At 45.3% G+C, this 25942-nt stretch overlaps 1 protein-coding gene across 1 annotated transcript; it reads left to right on the top strand.

Annotated features, from left to right (window-relative positions):
- Positions 1 to 95: 95 nt before the first annotated feature.
- On the top strand, positions 96 to 25631 carry VMO1 (vitelline membrane outer layer 1 homolog). The gene is made up of 4 exons (XM_051608137.1): positions 96 to 366; positions 23737 to 23888; positions 24516 to 24610; positions 25346 to 25631. The coding sequence occupies exons 1-4, from the start codon at positions 96 to 98 to the stop codon at positions 25629 to 25631; spliced, it is 804 nt and encodes a 267-aa protein (XP_051464097.1).
- The last annotated feature ends 311 nt before the right edge of the window (positions 25632 to 25942 follow it).

Genomic DNA, 25942 nt, shown 5'->3' with positions numbered 1-25942 from the left:
GCTTACTACAGATGAGCCTAGGGGTGGTCGGGTCAGCTAGTCAGGCCACCTTACTGAAGGCCCAGCTTAAGTGCCTTTATACAAATGCACGCAGCATGGGGAATAAACAGGAGGAATTAGAGATGAGGGTGAGTCTGCAGGGCTACCATCTCATTGACACCACTGAGTCCTGGTGGGATGGCTCCTATGACTGGAGTGTCAGAACGGAAGGTTACAAACTCTTTAGGAAGGACAGACAGGGAAGACAAGGTGGGAGTGTTGCCTTCTATGTCAAAGATCAGCTGGAGTACATGGAGCTCTCCCTGGGGATGGATGAGGAGCCACCAGAGGGCTTGTGGGTTAAGATTAAGGGGAAGAAAGGCCAAGGTGACATCATGGTGGGGGTTTGCTACAGGTCACCTGAGATAGATGTGGCACTATATAGACAGATAGGAGCAGCTTCACAATCACAATCCAGGGTCCTCATGAGAGACTTCAACCACCCTGACATCTGTTGGAAGAACAACTCTGCTAAACGCAAACAATCCAGGAGGTTCCTAGAGTGCAAGGACAATAACTTCCTTTTCCAAGTAATCGAGGAACCAACAAGGAGAGGTGCTATGCTGGATCTTGTCCTCCCCAATGAGGAAGGGCTGGTGAGGGATGTTAAGCTCAAGGGCAGCCTAGGTTGTAGTGACCATGAAATGGTGGAGTTCAAGATCCTTAGGGCAGCCAGGAGGGCTCACAGCAAGGTTACTACCCTTGACTTCAGAAGGCAGATTTCAGCCTCTTCAGGGATCTACTCAACGGAGTGTCTTGGGATAACATCCTGGAGGGTAGAGGGCCTCATAAAAGCTGGCTGATATTTAAGGATCACCTTCTCCAGGCCCAAGAGTGTTGTATCACAACTAAGAGGAAGTCAAGTAGAAACTCCAAGAGGCCAGAGGCCTATTCCACACCTGGAATACTGTGTACAGTTCTGCTGCCCTCAGCAAAAGGAAGAGATAGACCTGTTGGAGAGGGTCCAGAGAAGAGCCACCAAGATGATCAAAGACCTGGAGCACCTTTGCTATGAGGACAGGCTGAGAGAGTTGGGGCTGTTCAGCCTAGAGAAGAGAAGGCTCCAGGGAGACCTTATAGCACCTTCCAGTACTTGAAAGGGGCTACAGGAAAGCTGGGGAAGGGCTTTTCATCAGAGAAGATAGTGACAGGACAAGGGGTAATGGTTTTAAACTGACAGAGGGGAGATTTAGGTTAGATATTAGGAAGATGTTCTTCACTCTAAGGGTGGTGAGGAACTGGAATGGGTTGCCCAGGGAGATTGTTGATGCCACATCCCTGGAGGTTTTTAAGGTCAGGTTGGATGAGGTTTTGTGCAACCTGTTCTAGTGGTAGGGTTCCCTGCTCATGGCAGGGGGTTGGAACTTGATGATCTTTAAGGTCCCTTCCAACCTTAACGATTCTATGATTTCCAAGGTGTTGTCCATCCTACTCTATTATATTACAGTTATTTAATCTCTCACTCTAGGAATGATGTTCCAGGTGTTGTGAGAGCTGGGGCACAGGCCTATGACTAAGTGCACTGCCACCTCACTTAGCACTTGAAGTGGATGCCCAGAAATGTGTGTGTTCAAATTGCAACAAAGGTTAGAACATGGACCATGCTTCTGCTCCTTTGTTGCACAGTGTCAAGTGCCACAGGGGTCCTGGTCCATTACCGGGTTTTTTTTTGACATATTAGAGCTGTCACAGAAATGAGTAGTATGAAAGTGGTATAATAGTATAAAGGTAATATAAAAACCTCTTGAGGCATTCATGACAAGAATCCCATCTTTTGTTTGTTTGATTGTTTGTTTTTGTTTTGTTTTGTTTTGTTTTTGGTCTCAGTGTATTTCAGAGTGCCAGAGGTGAATTATTTTTTTCCAGGAGAAAAGCTGAGTTATGAATTTTCCTACTGTATCTAATTGTAAACAGAGAGTCCCACAACAGAAACCTGAGCTACCTCAAGCGTGCCTTTGTCTCTTATAATTGGATGCCCACCCATGAGAATATGTGACCTTCCTGCCAGCTCATGTACTCAGTGGTTCTCTTTATAGTTTAGATCTAATGCTCTCCTAATAGATGGCTCTGTGGGGCTTATCAGTATTTATAGAATGAGATAAGTACATGGTAACCAACCAAATGGGCAAATAACAATAAAGCTGCTTGGAGTTTTGAAACCCTGTTTTCAATGGCTGCACGGAAAGGGTTAAAAATGCTTATAATATACTTGTGAGGCTTCTCCTGGCTGCATGCCAAGGGGCAGACTGTCCACATGGATACATAAAGGCAAACCGTGGCACTGTTAATGCTTCAGAAACCACTGGAACCTCTGGACTGTAAGCAGGGATTAAACAAAGGTAACACTGAATTAGCTGTGTCTGTGTGTTCAAATATTCCGTCTGTGCACAGAAGAAACTGTCAGCCCATGGGTGCTACTGAGAACCAATCACAATTTTCCTAGCTGCCTTCCAGTACCTGAAGGGTGCTGACAGGAAAGCTGGGGAGGGACTTTTTACAAGGACATGTAGTGATAGGATGAGGGTGGACAGTTTCAAACTAGAAAGAGGTAGATTTAGGTTAGACATTAGGAAGAAACTCCTTATTGTGAGTTTCTGCAGCTGCAACAGGTTGCCCAGGGAAGTTGTGGGTGCCCCACAGCAGCAACTACAGCAAGAGCAAAGGGCCATTGCCAGGAACCATATGCAATGAAGAGCTGTGAATAAGTGATACGATCAACCCTCTTCACTGGCCATGCCAGCTGCATGATGAAGCTTTCAGGATATGTGGAAAGTGATGGCTTAGGGTGAAGCATTGACAGAGACATCCAGAACTGTAAAAGGATCTTAAGAAGAAGCAGTGAGGAGGAGCTAGGTGGGGGATGAGGCCCCAGACTAGCTGGTGACAAAAAGGTAGAAATGTTCTACAGTTTGTAGTTATAGACACACAACTGAAACTTGCTCCAATCGAGTCCCTGTTATTGAAAAGGTCTGCTTGCTTTATCTTCCACTTGCACACAACTTCTGCTTCCTTTCTGCCCATCAGGCTGAGCCCCAGCCCCAACAGTCATACCACTGCAGGTAGAAGAAGGGTGATTCTGGCTGGGAAAATACCCTGTTCAGCATCTTTCCTGAATTTTTTGTTGCTCCCTTTTTGGCTGCCTGGGGAGGAGGCCAGAGACAGTGGCACTGGGTCAGTGATTCTGTTCTAGCAGGAAGCAGTGAAAACAACTCACACTAGTAATTAACTCTGCCTGTGGGAGAAAGATGACACTGTGTGAGTTTTTTGTAACTTTGGAGTGTGGAGCTAGAAAATGAACAAAGAACTAATCTCAGCTTTATGTTTCCCTCTCTTGTCTCTCATTAATTTTTAACCCTTCCAGAATGATGAACCTCCTTGCTGAGTCAAAGACACATTTTCTTTCCTACAGGAAACTTTCCTAGCTCTGGGACTAAGTCTGGAATGAAAATGCTGGGATGAGTATCAGCAGCTGAATTAATGCTGCTGGGGCACAGGGTCAATTAGTACTTTTGGATAGATCTGCTTATACATTTAACTTCCCTCAGTATCCAGTTATGCCTCCAGCATCCCTTCTAATGAACTTTTTCTTATCTGGGGAAGCTCTTTCTCTTCAGTCGCTGCTTCTTTTTCTCTTCTGTTAACCTGCAGTCCTCCAATCAGTCAGGAACCTCCTCCAGTATGGGCTCTCCACAAGCTACAGCCTCCTTCAAGGCACATTGACCTGCTCCAATGTGGGATCTGCCGCAAGCTGCAGTGTAGCTGTCTGCTCCACCATGGACCTCCATGGGCTGCAGGGGCACAACCTGTTTCACTGTGGTCTTCATCAGGGGCTACATGGAATCTCTGCTTCAGTGCCTGGACGACCTCTTCCTCCTCCTTCTTCACTGACCATAGGGTCTGCAGGGCTCTTTCACATTTTCTCACCTCTCTCCCAGTTGCTGTGCAACTTTTACCCTTTTTAAAAAAAAAATTATCACTGGTGCCACCAGAATCACTCATGGGCTCAGCTTTGGGCAGTGGCATCTCGGAGCTGGCTGGCACTGTCTCTGACATGGGGGCAGCTCCTGGTGCCTCCTCAGAAAACCCACCCCTGCAGTCTTCCAACTACAAAGACCTTGCTGCCTAAATCCAGTAGGCGTTGGCAGTACATGAGCTGGAAGAAGAGGTCTGTAGCTACTCAGATCAAGTTTGGAGAAAAAAATTAAAATTGACATCACATTTGCCCCTTCAGCCTTCTGGTAATCCATCACTGCTATGACCTTGGCTCTTCCAGTTGACACACGTCTTGGACCTTGAGTGCTTATTATCGATTCTAGTTATTCATTGCTAATAATTCTGTGAATATTTTTAATCTCTCTTCTTAAGTAATTTTACTTTCTAACTAATCTTTCCTAGGATCCCTAACCCTCAAGAATCGTTGGAACCATCTGAACATAAAGGTTCTTTTACTATGAGCACTGATGCAAATAAATAATTAAAAAATGGTCATGTCTGCTTGTGATCTTCTTTTATACTGTCATCTGGTCCTACAGATATTCTGACAGGCTCCTGATTATTTGATGTGAAGAAACATTAATAATGTTAGTTCCCTTTACCATTTGTTCATTGAAGTGCTTTTTGCCTGCTGTGTTTTTACACGCAATCTGCCACCAGATATGTTACTTCTGTTTTTTTCCATTTGGCTACGATTTTAGCTTTCACTGTTGCCCTCAGCCTCTCTTACCTTATTGTTTAGTACTGCCTGTTTCCTTTTACCTTCCTCAAGTCCTTGTTAATAAGTTGCGTGCACTGGTCCTGTGCTTCCAGCACCATAACCCTTAGGAGCACTCCTCCTGGCACTCAGTGTGCCAGATCTTGGGTTTCCTTTCCAGACTGCCTTTTGGCAGGAAGGATGGAGAAAGACACCTTACAGGGTCCATGTCTGTGGTTTTTCTGTGAACAAGGGAAAGAGAGAGCCAGGAGCTATTCCAAGCACTCCTGAGGACAGGGACAGAGATCCAAAGCATCACCTCAGCCCTGAGATGGCAGAGAGAGAGAGGCATCCTGTGACTGTGAACATGCCCCCTGCCAGCAGCACTCTCTATTGCTTTTTATTAGATTACTCAGATTTGTTTTCAAGAAATAAACTGCCACTGAGGAATTTAATAACATCAATTCCAGCTCTTGCTCAAGGAAGCTGGAAGGCAGGTCAGCAGCCTTTCCCAGGGACTTGTCTGCCTGTTGTCCAGTTTGTTCCCACCCAATCGATGAGCAGAAATCCCGGCTGCAGCTGGGGTCTGGAGTGAGGGGCTGATGCTGCCCCACAGTCCCATGGAGAGCTTGTGGGGAAGGTTTTCTTCAGATCTGAAGAGAGACAAGAGCACCAAAGTGAACTGAAATTAACTGAGCATTCCATACTTCTCTTTGTGAATGAAATTTGCTAGCAAATTCCTTGCAGGCAGTGAACCTTGGAGACTTTATTACTAGCAGAGTTTTGCTGGTATTTCATACCAAGCAAAGCCATAGCTATCCTTGCACAAAACATTGCTGCCAGCCCTTGTTCACTTGAAGAGTGACAATAAACAAATTTGACAAAATATTTTTTTCCTTAAAATAAAACTGGTAGGACCCTGAGAAATGGGATTTTTCTTTGAAGCTGGTTCCCCTTTGGGCAGGGTGCTCAGGTCCGTGAAAAAGCTGCATCTGCTGAGATGTTTCTGGAGCTGAATTGGTATAAAACTAGACAATCCTGCAGTGTTGCTGACGTAACTGTGAAAGCAAAACTCTTTGCTGAGCTTGTCCTCTCAGTTAGATCTAAATACATCTCCTTCCTGATTTATGCTCTTCCTTCCAGTTTACACGATCCCTGCTCTATTTCCATCAATTTCGAGACACTATCTCATCCATTCTCTTTCCTAAGCCACACAGATTTATCCTTTTGAGCTTTTCCTTTGCACTTCCTTCTGATATTTTCTATGTTGTCTGGGAACTTTGGACATTTGAAAAGTTAAGCCCTCATCAGTGTTGTCTGCAAAATCTCTAAATTCCTCTTCAATAATATCCTTCCAATCTCAACTCTGAATTTCAGGTATTCTTTAAGCTAAAATACACCAAGGACCTGTTTGCTGATGGCAAACCATGGCTAAGAAAAAACAAAACAATAAAAATACCTCAAGCACAAAGCGTTTCTCCTTGTGAGACTGGATATTGAAAGTACAAGGGCAGAAGGGAGATGATGGAAAAGGAGGGGTTTTTTACTGTCAAAACAAATCCTTTTGTATAGTCAGAGGAGAGAAAACGCATAACCTCTTTGCTACCCCAGGAGCCTCCACAGTCAAGCAGTTACAGAGCTGTGCTGTTGAGCTCCTTTGTGCTGAGCAGGGCAGGAAAAGTGCAAGCAGGCAGAGGGCAGCTGCAGAGGGGTTGCATGACAACCATTCATCCTGAGCCTGCTGAAAGAGCAGTCGTTGGGTAGCTCCCACCTTTGGAAATGGGAGAATTTATACTCCAGCAACCGAGGGTGATCCAGCCTTGGTAACCACTGCTGGTATCTGTTCCTGTGTCCTCTGAGAGCAGCTATCAGGGTGAGAATTGCCACTGCTCAGTACAACAGCAAGACAAGAAAACTGGCCGTGTTTGCTGCAAACAGGCTGGTCTAGCTGGGCAACTTCTTGAATTTCATTGATAGGAAAAGTGGATGTTAGAGTGTGTAAAACAGGTCCTCAAAGGTGCAGCCAGAGAATTTCCTCTTTCCACAGTCCCATTTGCAGGACTAATGGCTATTTACACTGATCCCCCATGCCAGCAGTATCCCCTTTTGTGGGCTCCCCCGGGCTCCCTCTTAATCTGTGCCCCAGCCACTGCCTGCACTGACCTCTTCCTTCTTTCAGCTCCTGTCTCTCTGGGATGTGCTGGCTTATGGGAGGTGATCTTGATTCAGTGGCTAAGTGACACATCTGTGGCATAAGGATGACATTTCTAACTTGCTAATTTTTTTGTCCTCAGGTGGGAAACCTGAGTTTAGTTTTGTTTGCTCATCTCTTGCTTTGTTGTGTTTCTCATCATGAATCCTCTTGCTCTGTCCAAATCAAATTTCCACAGAAAATTTCCATGAAAAATTAACAAGGAGGCTTCTGGAGATTGAGCCAGGAGCAGGGAAATATCGGGCCAGGTCATTATTAATGGTTACCTATAAGATAAATATTATGCTTATTAACTTTGCAGACCAGCAAGCTGAAATAAGCTGCAAGTACTTCAGAGGACAGAGCTTGAGCTCGACAAATGGTCTTGTCAAATTTGAGAAAGAGTTTGAGAAAAATAGGATGCGGTTCTGCAGGGGCAAATGAGAGCTCCCACCTTATGCAGAAATCAGCAGCTGCATGAGGAAAAATGCCTGCCCTAACTAATGCCTCTGCAGAGAAGGGCCTGGGGGTCACAACAGGTCAAAGGCAAAGCATGAGTCAGCGGCATCAGGTCATCTCCATGCCGAGATATATGAACCAAATTACCGCCTGCAAGACAAATGGAGTGATTTTTCATCTCAGCATGTGTGAGCCCCCAGCAGGGCTGCTCTGCTCAGCTGAGGACACTGAGCTTCCAGAAGGATGTGGCCCAGTTGGACAGAGTCCAGCAATAAGCGTCAGAAATGGTCAGTGGTCTGGAAAACATGACCTGTGAGGAACGAGTGCGAGAGCTGGGGCTGTATAGAGAGATGGGAGGGCTGGGGAAAGGGAGCCCTGCAGAGAGTGGGTCAGTTAGGGCTCTGCAGCTGGTGCTGCTGAGAGAGGCTGTGGGGAGGGCAAAGCAGGGAGCACTGGAGGGAAAACACACCCCAGGTTTTCCTGTCTCCTTCCTCATAAGGCTGACTCTGTGCCATGCAGAGCTGGGTGGCAGCTGTGAGGGCCAAGGTGGGCTGCAAGGAGGGTCAGCTTGAGTGTGTGTCTGGTGGCTGTATGGGAAAGCCTGTTCAGGAGGAGAGGTAAAGGGTATGATGAGGAGGTGGGCACTGCTTCAGGGCCAGTGCTGTCACCTGGAGTCTGCAGGGAGCAAGAGGCTGGGGATGTCCCTACACCCTGCATTACAAACAGCTCATGGCCATGGGGAGGCAAGATGAGAGACTGTGACAGTGCAAAGTACTGCTGCAAAGAGGAAAGGAATGACCCGGTCTCTGGTTGAGATAGAGCAAGGGACGAGTCTGACAGAATGCTTAGATGGGACACTAGGGTGCACTTAATAACAGTAATTATGGCTAGTGAGGTTGTGAGGTCCCCACCACTAGAGGATTTTTGGCAAAGTTTGAGCAGATGTGCATCAGGGGTGATTAGCATCCAATAATTGCTTTGGAGCAGAAATGCACTAGAAGATCTTCTGAACCACCCTCCAGCCCTTTTCGCACTAGCTAAATGATTATTTGAGCAAGGCAAGTGGTTCAGAACCAGGACCCCACCCTGACCATCAGCTGGTGAGCAGAGGCAGAGCCCCCAGGAGCTGCTCTTCTTCTCTGGAGGGCTCACAGGGCTTGCAGCTGCACCTGGGGCTGATGGTCTTTGCTGAAGCATGGGTTGCTGGAGGTGTGAGCAAATGGACTGCAGTGGAAGATGCCACTTCTCCCCCTCAGCCATGCATGGTCATGGCCTATTTGTCTGTGAGCTCGCTAGGAACAGCTCTCCTGGGGCCCTGCCTGGCTGCTTGCCTTGGCCCTGGCACTGTGGTGCTCCCGGGCAGCAAAGCTTCCAAGAGTGCTGCAGAGAGGGGAGTGTGAAATGGCAAGTGAGGCATTTACAGAGCTTCACCCCAGCAAATGGGTGAAGGCTGCTGGCAAAAGCATCATTACAATGTGTTTATTTTATTTCTATTTGCAGGGTAATATTGAGAAAAAACCTGAGAATATAAGCAAAGGCAGTTGGACAGCTGGGATCTGACTACTTACACAAACCAATGTAAGTAACCAGGGTCATACATACATTATAGCATATGCTGCATTTGTTAGATTAAGTATATTAAAGTATTTATTAGATGACATATTATTACATGCATTATGTTTTACTGTGATCATAAGCCTGTACTAAATTTCCGAGCTCCTCTGCAGCTCTCCAGCAGAATGAATAGGCTAAATAATCTTGAACTTTTATTGGTAAAAGCTGGACTAGGGTTTCAGATAAGAAACTGGGACATCAAATTCCTGCTGCCTGGGAAGTCTTTCTTGGCCAGTAATGTGAGGCTAGCAAAGGGTAAATATGTGAGCCTAGCAAAGGGTAAATATCCCCCAAGAAGCAGTGAAGAAAACAAACAAGGAAATAAATCCTGCCTAGCACTGACATGCAAGAAATACCGTAGAGCCACTTTCTAGGGATACTCAGCACTCCCCTCTAGCTACAGCATTGTGCATGGAGCTGGGTGAGCTGAATTGTGCCTGCCTGAGCTCTGGCACAGGACTGGCCTGCGCCAGGAACAAGGAAATACCTTGTTCAGACTGGCATCAGCTCCTTTTTAAGGTAGGGATAGGAGGTGGAAAGACATTTTGGGGTCACATGGGAAAGCAAAGAGAGTAGCAAAAGTGGTGTGTTTGGGCTGAGTATCTCTGACACTGCCAGACCCACAGTAGTTATTCAAGTGAAAAAGCAGGACTCACACTGCTTGTGTATCCTGGAAAATGCTCACTTTTGTGCAGCACTTTTGCAGGAATGGGAAGCCTCCCTACACTGAGCCTCTGATGGTGCAGCAGCAGTGAAAGCCCAGCAGGAGAGCATGGGCATCCATCCTCCAGAGCATCACAGCAGCCAGTGTTGTGGCAGCTGCTGGCTGACTCATCCCTGCTGCTCTCCTCTGCTGAGGTAGCATATGTTCTGGTGAGGACTGTGTGAAGTAACTGCATGTAATATTAAGCCTCTGAGAAAGAATGCGGGGGCTGCCTTGCCCTTGTCTTCCCTCTCATCAGCTTGTTGTCCCCAGGCTCCAGAAGTACCTTGTACAAAGTGATAGAGTTTTCAATTATTGGGGAAGGGAGGGATCCAGCAGAACTGCCACCTTGGACTTCCAAAGGGCAGACTTTGGCCTGTTTCGGAGCATGGTTGACAGTGTCCCTTGGAAGACAGTCCTGAAGGGCCAAGGAGCCCAGGAAGACTGGTCATACTTCAAGGAGGAACTCTTAAAGGCACAGAAGGCCATCCCCAGGACCTGAAAGATGAGCAGATGGAGAAGAAGACCAGCCTGGCTAAAAAAATCTCAACAGGCATTGCTATCAAGCCTGTATACAGCAACAATGCATGTAGTTTTTCCTAGAAGAAAATGTTAGCATCATGCTGATTGCAAATATCTTGCAGCTCCTCTCAAAAAATTGTGTTTATTTCAGGTGGAACCGCAGAAAATAATTTTGCAAGGGGGGAAAAAAAAAAAAAAAGAAAAAAAATGCATTCAATGAGACCTCTAACAGGCTTTTGTGTACACACAAACACTCTGGCTGTGTGTGCAACAAGGAGAGAAAACATGAGAAAATTAGAAAAGAGAAATACACTATATGAATGAGTAAGTAAAGCCCTTTAATCTTAGGGTACCATTGAGCAGCAGCATTCTTCAGAGTTTGGGTGAGGCTAGGTTTAGAGTCAGGGTCTCAAGAACCTCAGGGCTGAAAGTACCCCAGCATCTTGGTTTGAAGAAGAATTTAAGAGGTAAAACACGATGAACTAGATCATTGAGCTCTATACAGTCAAAGCACTCCTTGATGTATAGAGCCACCCCACCTCCTCTCTTTCCTTGCCTATCCCTTCTGAACCATTTCCAGCTTGTAATCATCTGAGAATTTCCATTTGACTGAGGCCACAGTGTGTAGTGCTTGAGGGGTTTAGTTCTTTGTTAATATTACTTAGAAAATTAGACACTCAGAGGTAAATTGGAAACTCAAGAATGAGCATAGCATGAGTAACCAATTATTAATTTGATTTAGTATTTTTATGTAATTAATGTAATATTGAGGACAATATGGACTCAGTAAAGCGATGCAAGAAAATGTTTTGGTTTTTTTTAAGGGACCCAGGGTGGAAAGACTGAAGCACAAAGACCCACTCCAAAAGGACCTGGTACATGGGAAAAAAGAAGGGATCACACCATAGCATAGTGAATAGCTGAGAAAGGAAGATTTTTCACCAAGGCGCTCACCATTTTTCCTTGAAATAAGAAACCAGCCAAGAACCCAAGAGAGTAGCTGAAGGACCAGGTGTATTTGCTCAGGCAGAGTGACACTGTGGCAGCCAGGGACATGCAGACCTACCCTTTGGCTGCAGCCCACAAAAACCTGAATGAGTGAAAAGAGCTGCAGAGAAAGGGCTTTGACTAGGAGGTGATACCATAAAAAAGAAAAAAAGTTTATGTTTTCTTCTTTTAAAAAATCATGGAATCACAGAATTGTCAGAGTTGTAAGGGACTTCTAGAGATCATCTAGTCAAACTCCCCCACTAATGCAGGATCCCCTAGAGCACATAAAGTTTTTCCTCATATTTAAGTGGAACTTCTCATGTTCCAGCTTGTGCCCATTGCCCCTGGTCCTGTCACTGGGAACTACTGAAAAGAGTCCAGCTCCATCCTCCTTGCACCCACCCTTTAGATACTTGTAGGCATTAATAAGGTCTCCCCTCAGCCTTCTCTTCTCCAGGCTAGAGAGTCCCAGTTCTCTCAGCCATTCCTCACAAGGGAGATGCTCGAGTCCTCCTGCCATCTTTGTTGTCTTTTGTTGGACTCTGTCTAGGAGTTCCCTGTCTCTCTTGAACTGGGGAGCCCAGAACAGGACACAGCATTCCAGATATGGCCTCCCCAGGGCGGAGTAGAGTGGGGAGAATGACCTCTCTTGACTTACCGGCCACACTCCTCCTTATGCACCCCAGGATTCCATTGGCCTTCTTGGCAACAAGGACACATTGCTGGCTCATGGGTAATCGACCATCTACCAGGACTCCCAGATCCTTCTCCTCAGAACTGCTTTCCAGCAGGTCCACCCCTAGCCTATATTGATGCATGAGGTTCTTCCTCCCCAGGTGCAGGACCCTACACTTGCCCTTGTTGAACCTCATTAAGTTCTTCTCTGCCCAGCTCTCCAGCCTGTCGGGTCATGCTGGATGGCAGCACAGCCCTCTGGAGTGTCAGCCACCCTGCCCAGCTTGGTATCATCAGTGAACTTGCTTAGGATACATTCTGTCCCTTAGTCCAAATAATTGATGAGTATGTTGAAGAAGACCAGACTGAGTATTGACCCCTGGGGCCTCTGCTGGCTACAGGCCTCTTTCTCTCTGCTGTTCCTGAGATCCTTTCCCATACATCTATGTGACTGCTCCTGCATGGAATCATGGATCACCCCACAGGCATCTTTCCTGGTATCGCTTTGACCCCACACTGAACATGAGGGTCTGTCCCATGCCTAGCGTGAGCATGTTCCGAGGGGTGAACACTGGGAGAAGACATGGAAACAGCAGTCTTCAGGTTTGAAGGGCACGCTAAGAGCAGCCTGACTGGCAAGTGTGTTAGGCAGACTCAGGTTAGAGCAGTGAGGTAAGTAAGCAGAGCCTGGCACAGTCACAACGAGTCTTTCACGAGAAGAAACTCTTAGTGCTGTCTGAAAACCTTTGTATGGCAGGAAATGCAAAGAGTTCAGTGGGCTTCCTGCAGGGTTGCTGTAGGAGACATGCCCTGGACATGACCCAGTTCAGACAACCAGTTAATGCTCCACTGATAGCTAAAGTGCCAAGAGGTGGTGTGGACTAAACAAACTTACACTTGCTGGAAAATTTGACCCTTTTTAAATGCAAGCATGCAAATTTACAAGCAAGTTTAAAGACTAGATGTCACTCACATGCACCTAGCCTTGCTATAAGAAGTTCTTAAGGCAGACTGGCAGCCCTGTGGCTTCCAGAGCTCTGTGGACAGGTGGATGGTCACCTCTGGCTCCTTTGCCTTCTACCTGTGGCTCTGCTGGCCTCCCCTGGCTTCTGTCTGTGCTAATGGTTTGTAGCTGGGTACAAGAAGAGTAACATCCACTTCCTCTGTTCACCTCTCCACTACTGTTTCTACATCCTCAGGACTTTCCTGCTCCCTGCAGCTCTCAGCATCACCCATGGCAGCAGGAACTACTGGGATGTGACACATATGCCCCCATTTAGTGCTACACTTCTAATGATGGGTAATTGTTCCTTCTTACCTTTCCTTTCCAAGACTTTGGACAAAGGAGAAAATGTTGCATGGGAGACTGGATCTTGGCAGCAGGGCCACATGCAGGGAGCCAGGGTCTGGGTATGGTTAGTCTGGGATGACTGGGCAGCAAGACAGGGCAGGAGGACTGGACCCTGAGGTGGGAATGCTACCTAGGCCACCGCTGTCATGCCTCCCTTGGGCGTTCAAGGGGTAGATCCCTTCAGTCACTCTTAGACAGCTTCCTAATAATTGGTTGTTTCATTCTGAGTTTTTTGCACTGAGACATTAGGGCCTTAACTGCAGAATGAAATTTTCTACAAGCAGTTGTAGCTCTGTCTTGAATCTATAATATCCTGTGTAATACCTGAAATCTAGTCAATGAAATCTGGCACTCAGAGTGAACGGGTTCTTTTGTCTTTAGTCTGTGCTTCTTGATGCCTGAACTATTATATGCAGTAATGTCACTGCCTCATTTCACAAGGGAAACTAATGTTTGTGGAGCCATTGGACACCTCAGTGAAGAACACTATGGAAATTTACAAAGCAAATAACTAGACCTTTCCAGATCAAGCTTTTAACAGAGTATAAATAATAAATATATCAAACCCTAAACAGCTACCATTGTTTACAGGTGGTGACCAATTCTTTCTCTTGACATTCATGACCGAGGTGAGGCAACAGATGGAGGTTTGGATCAATGCCTTTGCAGGAGTTGAAGCCAAGCAGATAGCAGGTTGAAAACCACAGAAGCAATACTTATTCATAGTTCAGAATAAATCTTCATCATGTTTTCACTCTGAATTACACCCTGGTATAGGATATCTTGGTTTAAACTGTGCCTAACCAGCATTTTCCGGTCATCTGTTCCTGAGAGGGATTCCAGAGTAATTAATCAGCAATATTGCTGATCATCCACGGTTTATCTTCTGGTTAGTTGAGAGCCTCCCACGTGGTGTGAGTTCAGCTCCCCAAGCAAAGCTGTTGGCTCCAGACAACTGTGGTTCACATCATTTCATGACAAAGGAGAACTGAAGCAGTGTCAGGATCAGGGCTGCCTCCCAGGTCAGTGGTCCACTGATCAGTGGTGAGGGCTTTAGGACCTTGGTTTGTAGGCTCTTCATTGAAGGCCTGAGTTTTTAAGCTCAAGTACGGCAAAAGCCTTTAGCCCTTGCTGAACTTTAAGAATGTAAATGAAGTCCAGAAGATTGATGCTGTGCTTAGAGGCTTTGCTGGATCAATATACTTTGCAGCATCAGTGCCAGAGGTGGATGGTTAACTATAGATGACAGGGTCTTTTTCACAGCATGTTCTCTGGATCAGCATGATTCCCTGTGAACACCTCTTGAGAGAAGACGTGCTTGAATTTTCCAATCAGTGCAAATGTTCAGACTGCAGAGGCCAGCAGTAATTCCCAATGGTAGTTCCCCAGTGACCATCAAGCACTTCTGCCCTGCTCCAGAATGGAAGGGGATTGTAATTACACATGATTTACCTGTAAGAACAGGGTATCTCTCCAAGGGGTCTTCATCTTAGGGTGATGGCCTCAAGAGTGTTTGTCAAAACAGGTGGTATAGTGGAGACCATCACATTGCCTGACTCTGGGTGTAAGCCAGGGTGCAGCCTGCTCTGTTTATGAGCATGCATCCCATAGTGGTGGCTAAAGTATTTTCAACCAACACCTCAATCACCTTAGGAGCTACAAAACGTCGATATAAGAAAAAGATCTTTATGTATATTAAATACTTTTAGACATTTTGATGTCAAGGACTTCTCCTCTGCTTTCTTTTCATCCCCTGCCTTCACCTGTGCTCACAGTTTGGTAATTAAGCCCTTTTTAAAAATAAAGGTATATTTTGAACGATCTGCTACTTATCAAAATAATCTATAAATAGTAAATTTTCTTTTCAGAGCTTTGTGCACAGTTTCTTTCTTTCCTTTCTTCCTTCTTCCCCCCCCTTCCCCGACCCTGAGCAGACCTCAATCTGCTCTTTTTGGCTTGGTGTTACTGAGCTGGCATGCATCGCCGCCCCGCCGCTGCAGGCACGGCCAAACCCCAGCCACTGCACATGCTGCCTCCTTCCTCAGGGCAGTCAAAGGGGAAGGAAAGGAACTGGGGAGGATGGTCAAGATCCACCAGTAGGACCTTGGTGAAGGTGCCAGCAGTGACAAGAGCAGTTGCAAGGTCCCATCTCTCTGCAGGGGACACTCTGGGACTGAAGTTCCCTTGCTGGCACTGCTGTCAGCACCAGACAGCTTTCCATGGCCAAAGTGAGGACTGACTCGCCTCCATTCTGATGATTGGTCTGCATCCCAATGCAGAATATGCTGCAGCTTGTGACAGCCTGTTGCCACCAAGGGAACAACTTGATTTACTGGAGCAGAGAGCCCAGGTATGCTCTAGTGTGTACACAGTATATATAAGCCAGGGGAGCAGGACCCTGACATGGAGCAGGGGGGTGGATCATCTTGGACATATCAGATAGGCCACAGGACTCATGTTTGGGGGACTGAAGAGCCTTCTGGTTGTGGTTAAGGCTGATCCTGAGAACTTCTCCCAGTGCAATTTCAGAGGAAGTTTTCCTGTGTGAAGTGATCTTTAGTTGAAGATACAGTCATAAGTTTGCAGTGGGTCTAAACTGACATTTGGTCTCTGGCTGTCAGTAAATCTGCACTACAGGAGGGTCTGTTTTTTGTTTGTTTGTTAACTAGTAATTTGGGTCAATGGTAAAAAATGTCAAAAGCCTTATCCAATTATAAAAAACATAGCAAGCCATGTTGTTCCACAGGAGACTGTTCTAGGTCTGGAATTACTCTATATTTTTATTAAAAACTTGCATGGTAGAATAGAGTTTGCTTATTACCTTTATAGATGGCACCAACCTGAGAAACTGTGAAGACACTGCCTTGGCTTGTGTTGTCACTTGATGGTGCCCTGTACCCCGTGTATAAATGGACTGAGTTGTCTGTTACAGCCTTATCTGCAGGTCCCAGCTGTTCTCTTTGCAGCTTCTCTCAACCTCTTTCCAGCACACCTTGGCTGCAGACAGACAGCACCTCTCTCCATCCCCAGCTGCCCTTCTACAATCCTGCCTGAGCAGATATGCTTACTTTTTTTAGCTGCTATTCTCTGCTCCTTATTTGTGAACCTTCTCTCCTGCAGATTCTGACCCCTAACACAGCCTTGAGGAAAAGAAGTGAATGTCTTGGTGCAAAGAGCATAAAGAACCACAAGACATGAGCAAAACAGTTTCTTCATTACTGGCTGTAGTCTCTGCTTTACTTCTGCTCAACAAATTTCTCAAAGATGTTTGATTTTCTTCCTGGCCATTCTGTGCAGGTAGAAATCTCAATGAGTCTACTTCTCTGGAGATATTCAAGACCGACCTGGATTCAGTTCCAAGTAATGTGCTCTAGGGGATTCTTCTTTAGTGAGGGAGTTGGACTAGATGATCTCTAGAGGTCCCTTCCAAATATGGTAATTCCCTGATTCTGTGATTTAGTGACAAGTGGACCCTTTATGTGTTTCCAGGTCTTGTGTGGGCATGATAGACAGCAAGAAATACGGCCATTAATTTAGTTTGAAGGAAAAGGGCAAGGATCCTCTGTAGCAATACTGAGTGCAGTGGATTGTAACCTGAGGATGAGACCAAATCGTCATACTGCTGTGAAAATGACAGCAATCATACTGGAAAGCCTAAACAGATGCACAAGCTTCCAGCCACATTGAATAATCCCTCTTCTCAGCATTTTGGTTCATCTTAGCTGGGATATTTGGTACAGTTCTGGGTGGTGAAGTTCACAGAACCTGTGTACCTACTTATAGAGAAAAAATATCCCCAAATCAACCTCACAAAACAGCAGATCTAGAAAACTGTATAAGCAGTAGGACTGAACGAATTTGGGTTGTTCAGTAGAAAGATAAGCCTGAAGAAGGATGTGATTATACTCTTCATGTGTGTCAATGGTTGTGGAGGGAAGAAACGAATGAACTATACTATTATGAACAAGAAAAGACAGTTGTTTTACATTTCAGCAGATGTTAGGAGAGCCAGTCCAACAACAAGGACAACTGAGCACTAGACCATCTTGCTTAAGGAATCTGGGCCATGTTTGTCATTGCAAATTTTTAAGCATAGGTTTGACAAACATCCTTCATCCTTTGGGAACACTTAGGTGTGGGCTGGTCCTGCCTTAGGATTGCAGGCAAGGCTGAGATATCTTGTTACATTTCTTGAGTTCTCTATCTTTAATAGTTTATAGAGAAGATTGTTCTGTGGCACTCTGGCAAAAATAAGCAGTTTTGGCATGCTGACTTGCAGAAAGGATTTGGGAACTGAAAGAAATGGAGAGCTGCCACTTCAGAGCAGTTAGACTTTCATAAGAATGAGTTAAAATAATTAGTAATTGTAAATAAAAGTTGCAATGAGCAAATAAAGAGTATGGCCATAGAAAGAAGACATACAGAATTCATAGATGAAGGGAGTTCTATTGATAATACAGAAATGAAAAATGTGAGAAATTGTAAACATGGTAATTTCTGTGTTTAAAAACACTAATGCCTCCTCAGCCTAGTAGGTAAGGTAACCAAATTGTCTCAGCTTCTGAGGAAAGTTCTACATTAAATTTGGAGGGCACAGGAAGGTAGGAAGCTGCCTGAAAACAAGTCCACACCAAGAGGAGCATGACCTTGGAGTGGAGATCTTCTTTACACCTCAGCACTAACGCAAAACTGTCTCCTCCTACATTTGGGAAATGCCTATAATTAGTCTGTTGTTTGCTGTAAAGCATCTTTCTACTCATGCACCTAGAAAATCCTGGCTCTTGTCTCACTTCTGACATCTCTCACTTGCATTTTTTTCCCTGCTATTCTATTTTCTATTAATCTGAGTCAATTTAACAAATAAGAAAATGAGGACCAGACAGCAGATAAATTGATTACTCATGTTCTCTTAAACATTTGCCAGTATTTCTGAAAACTGATTCTAATTCAGCACTACTGTTTTTAGCCTACTAAAGCCTAAAAGGAGATTGAGGTTATAAAACTAGTCCAGATGGGGATCATGCCTCCCTGTAGTCAGCAGAGATGAATGGGTATTTTTAGGGAGAGGTTTATGTGAAGGTAGCTGTTTCTCTCTGTTGTCGTCATATTGTCTCTCTCAGTGGCTATAAAGGGAGTCCATGGTGATTATTTCACATGATGACATCTGCACTGTAAATGTCTGCACTCAGTCAGAATTGCCCCTATTTTTTCTAGATAAGACAACCATTTGATTATTCATACTTTCATAGGATAGAATAGTTTCTTTATTGCCCTTTCATGCTTCTTTGGCAATAGGTGTGATTTCTGGGTCTGCTGAGGTACTGTTTCTGTGAGACAGTGAGTTCTTCTGCAGGATGCAGCTGCCTGTAGGATGTCTCGTCTTCATTCCCAGCTGCAGATGAGGGAGGTTTGACAGAGTCAGAGTGTGTGTTTTACACCTGATTTATACCTAATTGCAATGGCCAGTTTGGATATTGGAACTGCTGAGGGACATGGTCACTGAGAGCTGATGGGTGTCAACCAGTACTTTGGTAACAAATGGGAGAAGTATGAAATGCCTGGAGCACACAAACACACAGTCATTCAGCCAAAATTGCCCCCCTGTATTACTGACTTCTTTGGTGGATGTGGATGCTGTCTACCTTCTACCTTAGGACAAGGGGCAAGGGGCAATGGATGCAAACTGGAGCAAAGGAGGTTCCACATAAAGGTGAGGAGAAACTTCTTTACTGTGAGAGTGACAGAGCACTGGAACAGGCTGCCCAGAGAGGCTGTGGAGTCTCCTTCTCTGGAGACACTCAAAACCCACCTGGATGAGTTCCTGTCTGATGTGCTCTAGGTGATCCTGCCCTGGCAGGGGGGTTAGACTAGATGATCTTTCGAGGTCCTTTGAAACCCCTAAGATTCTGTGATTCTGTGATTCACTGCTGTCCAGAGGCCCTGGACACCTGCTGCATCAACATCACTGCCATTATTTTCATGGCATTTGTGCTGCCTTGTTGTTTCTGTCAATATCTCCCTTCCAGTTCACAGAATCACAGAGTCAGAGAATGGCTGAGGTTGAAGTGACCTCTGGATATCATCTAGTCCAGCTGTCTGCTAAAGCAGAGCTGCCTAGGGCTGGTTGCCCAGGATCTTGTCCAGACAGCTTTTGAATATCTGCAAGGATGAAGGCTCCACTACATCTCTGGGAACTTATGACTATGCTCAATCTCCCTCACTGCAAAAAAAGTGTTTCGTTGTGTTCAGGATGAACTTCCTGGGTATCAGTTTCTGCCCATTGCCTCTGATCCTGTCCCTGGGCACCACTGAAAAGGGCCTGACTCTCCCTTCAGGTATTTATATACATGGATGAAATTCTCCTGGAGCTTTCTATTTTCCAGGCTGAACAGTCCCAGCTGTCTCAGCCTGTCCTCAGAGGAAAGAGGTTCCAGTCTCTTAATGATCTTCAGAGTCTTTCACTGGATCCTCTCCAGTATGTCCATGTCTTTCCTGTACTGAGGAGCCCAGCACCAGACACAGCACTCCAGGTGTGGCCTCATCAGTGTTGAGCAGAGGAAAAGGATCCCTTCCCAAGACCTGCCAGCAATACTTGGTCTAATGCAGCCCAGGATACCATGGGCCTTCTTTGCTGCAGGGGCATGTTCTTGGCTCATGTTCAACTTGATATCCACCAGGACCCCCAGTGTTTATTCTGCAAAGCTGCTTTCCAGCTGGGTGGCCATCAGCATACACTGGTGCCTGGGGTTCTTCTTCCCCATCTGCAGGAATTTGCCCTTCCACTTGTTGAACTTCATGAGGTTCCTGTCAGCCCATTCCTCTGGCCTCTTGATGTCCTTCTTTATGGCTGCATGACCCTCTGTTGTATCAGCTACTCCTCCCAGTTTTGTGTCATCAGCAAACTTGCTGAGTGTACACTGCCCCAGCATCCAGAGAACTGATGAAGGACTGGACCCAGCATTGGTCCCTGGGCTACAACACTAGTTACTGGCCTCCAAACAGACTTCATGCCTTTGAACACCACCCTCTGGGCCTGGCCATTCAGCCAGTTTTCAATCCACCTTTTATTCACTTGCAGAGAAAATTACTTCCCCAGAAGTTGCTTTCACCTCCCCAGCCCAGAGGAGCTGCTGGCAGCTCAACAGATGGTCTATGGGCAGCCGTAGACCCTAGACCTCAATCTAAGATGCACAGACTCTCCTATTGGCACACAGAGCAGGTTGCATATCAGAGGAAACAATTTTTAATTCCACAAACTGGAATGAAGAAATTCTTGCTTGTGTTTGACCAGCTGATTTGTGACTATTTCTGAGTTATAAATGTCAGAGTACAATGCTTGTCCTTTGTCTCTTGGCAAACCATCATACCAGACCCCTTCCCTGCTTCTTGAAACTTCTGGTGTGAGCTGGATCCTGTGAAGAAGGGAGCAAGAATATCCAAGATGGAGAGTACTATGGATAGCTGAAAGTTATGCTGCAATGCTCATTCCTAGTTCTAGGTCTTGTGGATAAAAGAAGCTTCAAACTTTTTCTAAATTAGTATATTTAATCCTTTGCAGGGAATTCTACAAAACACATAGTAAAGGAGGTGACAGAAATAGACTGCCGCAGAAGTAATATTAATGGCTAGGCTTTAAAAATGCCCAATCCTTACAATTTTAAAGAATTAAAACCCAGAAAGGACTCTTGTGCATGTCCTTCTTCAGAACACAAAGAATCAGCATCTCCATGGGCTTTCAGAGCTCCTGACAGACCATCCAGAGCAGAGTGGAGGTATGTGGGCTGTGGATGGAGAGCAGAGCCACTGGAAACTGAAACTGGAGCAAGAAAATTGAAGCAGGTGAGGTCTTGGATGACTTCACAGTCTATTGTTGTGCTTTTCAAAAGCTGCAGGAAGAGGGTGGGCAGTCTGGGAAATGTTCATCATCCTTTGGGCAGCAGCAGATATATGTGAATATGAGAAATTGAGAATATGAGAAAGACAACAGAGAGCAGTGCCAAATAAAGTGTAAAAAACAAAATAAATTCATTTTCATGAGCTGCTAATGTAGAATTTTTTCAATAACATCATAAACCGAAACAAATTGTGTATGGTATATTTTTAATATGTTATAGATATAAACTCATTTTGCATGTCCCATATAGATTTTAAGTATTTATTCTCATAAAAATATTAACTTTATAGAATTATCATACTAATTAATAATATTGTCATACGTTTATTTTTTAATTTTTAGAAGTATTTTTAAAAGCTGAAGAACACTGGCAGAATTTTTATGCTCTTCTGCTTGCAAAAAATAACTGTATTTAGCTGGATGCATAATGAAAGCATGAAATACTCTGTATCTTCATAATTTTAGTGTAGTCGTGTTTTATTAATCAAATTTATTGGTTTGCCAATCTTCCTTAAAACTATATTCAGACATTTTTTCAAGGATATTTAAACACCAAAGATGAAGTGAGAAAGTAGGGTACATATGTCAGTAAGAGGTTGGGATCTCACCATTGTGGAGTGTTTTTATTTTGATGTTTGAGGTTAGATGATCTTAGAAAACTGTTCAAGGCATCAAAATAAAATCAGCACCATTACACAGTGACAGACATCAATGGCATTTGTACACATTAAGTGCTATCTTAGCCATGTACTCTGAAATCAAGTCCAAGACATCTCACTTTTGGCTGCCCAGGTTGCCAGGTACTTTCTCTGGGGAAAATGATACTTCCCAAGCCCCACAGTGACAGTGCTTGTGCTGGGCTTTAGTCTTCCTAGGGACCTCTGAAGTGTGCATAGGAGTAATTTCTTGTGGCCAAATCCCTAAAGGTGGCCTCAATGCTCTCCTGCCTCACCCTCTCACACTGTGGGCTGATGTGTTCTAGGATCCTCCCTCTAGGGCTGGGAAGAGATGGGAATCTCCTGATCAGAGCAGAATTCAAGAGGAAGTGGGTCCTGCCAGGCTGTGGGTCTGCAGCACTGCTGCCAGAGGTGAAACAGCCAAGGGAGATGGTTTGGGACCAGCAAATAAGAAATGAATGTAGGAGTCTTACTGCTTCTTTTGTGGTGGTAACACCAGGTCCCAGCCATTTCTTTCTCACTTCTTCTGCTGCTTTCCATTCACATGCATCCAAGGGCAGGTCTGGGTGTCCCCAGTTGCCACCATGTGGCCCTGTCTGAGCAAACACACCTGGCTTACCAGCTGTGATTGCACAGTCCTTGTGTGGGAAACCACCTTTCCATTGGGCTTTGACACAACCTTGGAGAAGCAAGGTGAAAGTCCTAGTTTAAAAACCAAAACAGGCTGTGTCTCCATCACATGCTGTGGTGTTAGGGTGCCTTCCACTGAAAGGCTCATCCAGCTTCCCCATCATCTCTATTTGCAGACATTGCCACCTGCATATAACATTGACAAGCAGAACGGGAGTGCAGAGACGAGGCTGGGAAAGACATTGCTTCTTAATGGGACAGAAACAGAGGGAGTGGAGCAGAGTTTGAAAGAGAAACCTAGCAGGGGGAGACTCTTTGTATTCTAATAACTCAAAGTTTGGCACCCCAGCTTGCTATAAAAATCCTGAGCATTGAGATACTTTCCTTTAATGTATTCTGTTCTTTGCCTCTTGAACAGAGAAATGGCTTCTGCTGGACCATGCAAGCCTGACTTAGAGCCCTAGGGAGCATTGCTTATCTGTATGTTAAGAGTGTCTCAACTCCAGGGTTTCAAATTCACCTCTCCCTGCATCCTGACATCTTTCAGGACTGCATACTCAAGTTCAGCATCACCTTTCTGAAAAACGTGTCTTCCACCTGCACTCCCGATGGCATTTATTTTATTTGTTCTCTGAGAATCACTATGGGCATCCCAGCATGTCTGACTTCATTTAAACTTGTAACAAAGCACAGTGTTTTTAATTGAAATTAAAATCCCAGTGAAAAAAATACACTGAAAATATAAATAGCCTACACAAATGTCTAGCTTACCAGGAACCCTGTTCAACACAGGGTGTTGGGAGGTGCAAGTCTTGAGTTTACCTATGCTTTGTTCCAGACCGTATCCCCAGTGTTTCTTTGTATAGTTGGACCTGTTTTGCCAGACATCCAGCAATAACTAAAACAGTTATGACAGTTTCCCTCAAAAGGCGAACGTTCCCATGGCCCAGTGTATGTATAGCCAGCAGCAGGGATTGATAACAAGCCTCTGCACCATGAGCCCTGCAAGGAGCACATTGATCTCACTGTAGCCCTTCAGCAACGTTGGATACCCCTGCAGCCACACTGTCTGCTGCATTTCTGCTGTCAAAGTCTCTGTGCTCCCAGGGAGCTCCTCCTGGGCACTGTGGGTCAGCAAGTGCTGTGTCACTGCCTGGGTGGAAACTGTTGTTCCTGTGGTGTTTGTTGATGGGCTGGTGGGGAAAGACAAGCTGCCTTGCCAAGGTATAAATTCCCCTGTCCACATTTCAGCTCTCCTTCAGCAGATGCAGAGTGTAAGAGACACATGCTTCTCATGCCAGCTCCCCTCATCCTGCTCCTCTCCCTCTGCGTGGTGGGCACAGGGGCACGTGAGCACTCCTCTGTCCTCACTGTGCCCAACGGAAGCCACTGGGGCAATTGGGGCAGGCGTCAGTTTTGCCGCTATGGCTCTGCCGATGGATTTGCACTGAAGGTAAAATTCTTCCTCTTTCCCACTATCTCTTGTCCGTGCAACCTGGTATACAGCTCTCCATCCCTCAGGAGGGTCTCCTCTGGAGTCTAAGGATTTTTTTGAATATGGTACTCTGTACATAAGACTGTGAGGCTTTTCAGAAATTTAGCCTATGGTTACAACAGTAAAGAAAAATACAATTGTTCTGGTTTCAGTTTTAGCAAAACCAGGGTTACTGCCAGAATTGTTTTGCTCTCAAATTGGATAGAGCTGTACTGGCAGATGCATGGTCTCCATGTGACTGATGTTGCTGGAAGAAGCAACATCAGTGCCGAAATCTGCTGCTGGAGTTGAGGAGACAGGCAGCACCCCTCAGCATCTCTCCTGGGACTCGGAGTCTCTGCTTTACGCATTGGATCAGAAATAGTTAATAGTTATAAAACACAAAGAACAACATGTTACAAGGGTTATGTAAGTACATTACAGTTTCCAGTGTGACATACATCTTTTCCCGTGTGCTTCCCAAGGCATTTTCTCTTTCTTACTACAGAAAGGAATTGGAACATTTTATGACTGGCATTACAAGGACTTTTCCTGAGTCTTTTCTCTTTTGCTTTTACCTCTGTTCCTGTGTGTCTTCTACTGCAGGTGGAGCCCTCCCAGTTTGGAAGAGATGACACAGCTCTGAATGGCATACGTCTGCATTGCCAAGATGACTCAGTCATCGAGTCCTTGGTGGGCAAGTAAGTAGCACTGCTTTTTCCCTTGTTTGTCATGCATCAGCTCACAAAGTGTCCATAGGTGTCACCATTTGCAGGGGTCTCTTCTCTGACTTGCTTTGTCTGCATACTCCTGGAGTATAAAGTAAATTAAAACAGGTGGCTGGCTTTTTTGTTCATTATTTTTTAGGGTAATTAAACACAATTACTTCAAATTATTGTCTTCTGTTTGCTCTTGAAGTTTCTGCAGAGTGCTGTGAACTACACAAGTACTGACTGAGGGTTAGAATTCCTCTTGGAAATATGCAATACATGGGGCAGATGCAAGGAAAGGGAGTTTTAGCCATACTTTTAGAAATTGTTTGGGTGAAGTCCTGGCCTGCTGAAGTGAACAACATTGCACCTCTGGGTGGGATAGTGTCTGCTCTGCCTGCTGCCTAGTGTCTATTTGTCAGACAGGTCAGTCAAGGATTCATCATAAAACATGCTCAAGATGTTGGAGTTTCCCCCAGAACCATAACTATCCAATCTTGGGCTTCCTGGCATTTTTCTGATGAGACACCAATAAAGAGAAAAGTAAGACCTTGGAAGGGAAGGAAAAAAAGCAGAAAGTAAGCAGCCCCAGACTGCAGCAGGGTATCGTGCTGGTCCCTGCTGAGAGCAAGGAAGTGTTAAGCTTGAGGGCAGCATGCTAAGGAGAAGCTGCACTTTGCAGCTGTTTGCAGAGCCCATATCTTCCTCTGTCTGCTTTTTTGTCAGGTGGGGTACCTGGACCAGCTTCCAGGTTTGTCCTAGAGGCTACTTGATCTCCTTTTCTCTGAGAACAGAGATGTCCCAAGGAGGAGGTGATGACACAGCCGCCAACAACATACAGTTCAGATGCTCAGATGAAACTGTGCTAGTAGGTGATGGACTATCATGGGGTAGTTTTGGCCCATGGAGCAACAGCTGCAACATATGTGGTCTCCAGACCAAGGTAGAGCCCCCACAGGGGCTTTGGGATGACACAGCACTCAACAATGTGAAGTTCTTCTGCTGTAAATGAGCATCTTCTCCATCTTCATCACTGCCTACAAGTCTTGTATTGCACAGCAAATGAAACATCAGTAATGCTTGGCTTTATCTTTATACTGGAACATGCCTGTGATGCTTTGACTGCTTGTATCTTGCTGTACTAGCCAATGCCTTAGATGATGATGTTTCTATACAGCTACCATGATGTTAGTGTGGCTTCTCCTAGTTACTGAAGTGTATTATGTTCACAGGAATCACCACATCATGTAAATGCTGGTATGTCACTGTGAAAATTCTCAATCTCTGACAATTGCTCAGAGTTGAGGAACAGATTTTTCAACT

Source organism: Apus apus, chromosome 1, assembly GCF_020740795.1.
Source record: "Apus apus isolate bApuApu2 chromosome 1, bApuApu2.pri.cur, whole genome shotgun sequence".
NCBI lineage: Eukaryota > Metazoa > Chordata > Aves > Apodiformes > Apodidae > Apus > Apus apus.
The sequence above is the reverse complement of the archived record's forward strand: the minus strand, read 5'-3'. Positions and strand labels throughout refer to the sequence as shown.

Excerpts from the sequence above, each read along its gene's own strand:
- VMO1 (XM_051608137.1), top strand. The coding sequence starts at position 96 with ATGGGGAATAAACAGGAGGAATTAGAGATGAGGGTGAGTCTGCAGGGC. Across the intron at positions 23,889-24,515 it reads CCGATGGATTTGCACTGAAG|GTGGAGCCCTCCCAGTTTGG; the intron begins GTAAAATTCTTC and ends CTTCTACTGCAG. Across the intron at positions 24,611-25,345 it reads ATCGAGTCCTTGGTGGGCAA|GTGGGGTACCTGGACCAGCT; the intron begins GTAAGTAGCACT and ends CTTTTTTGTCAG.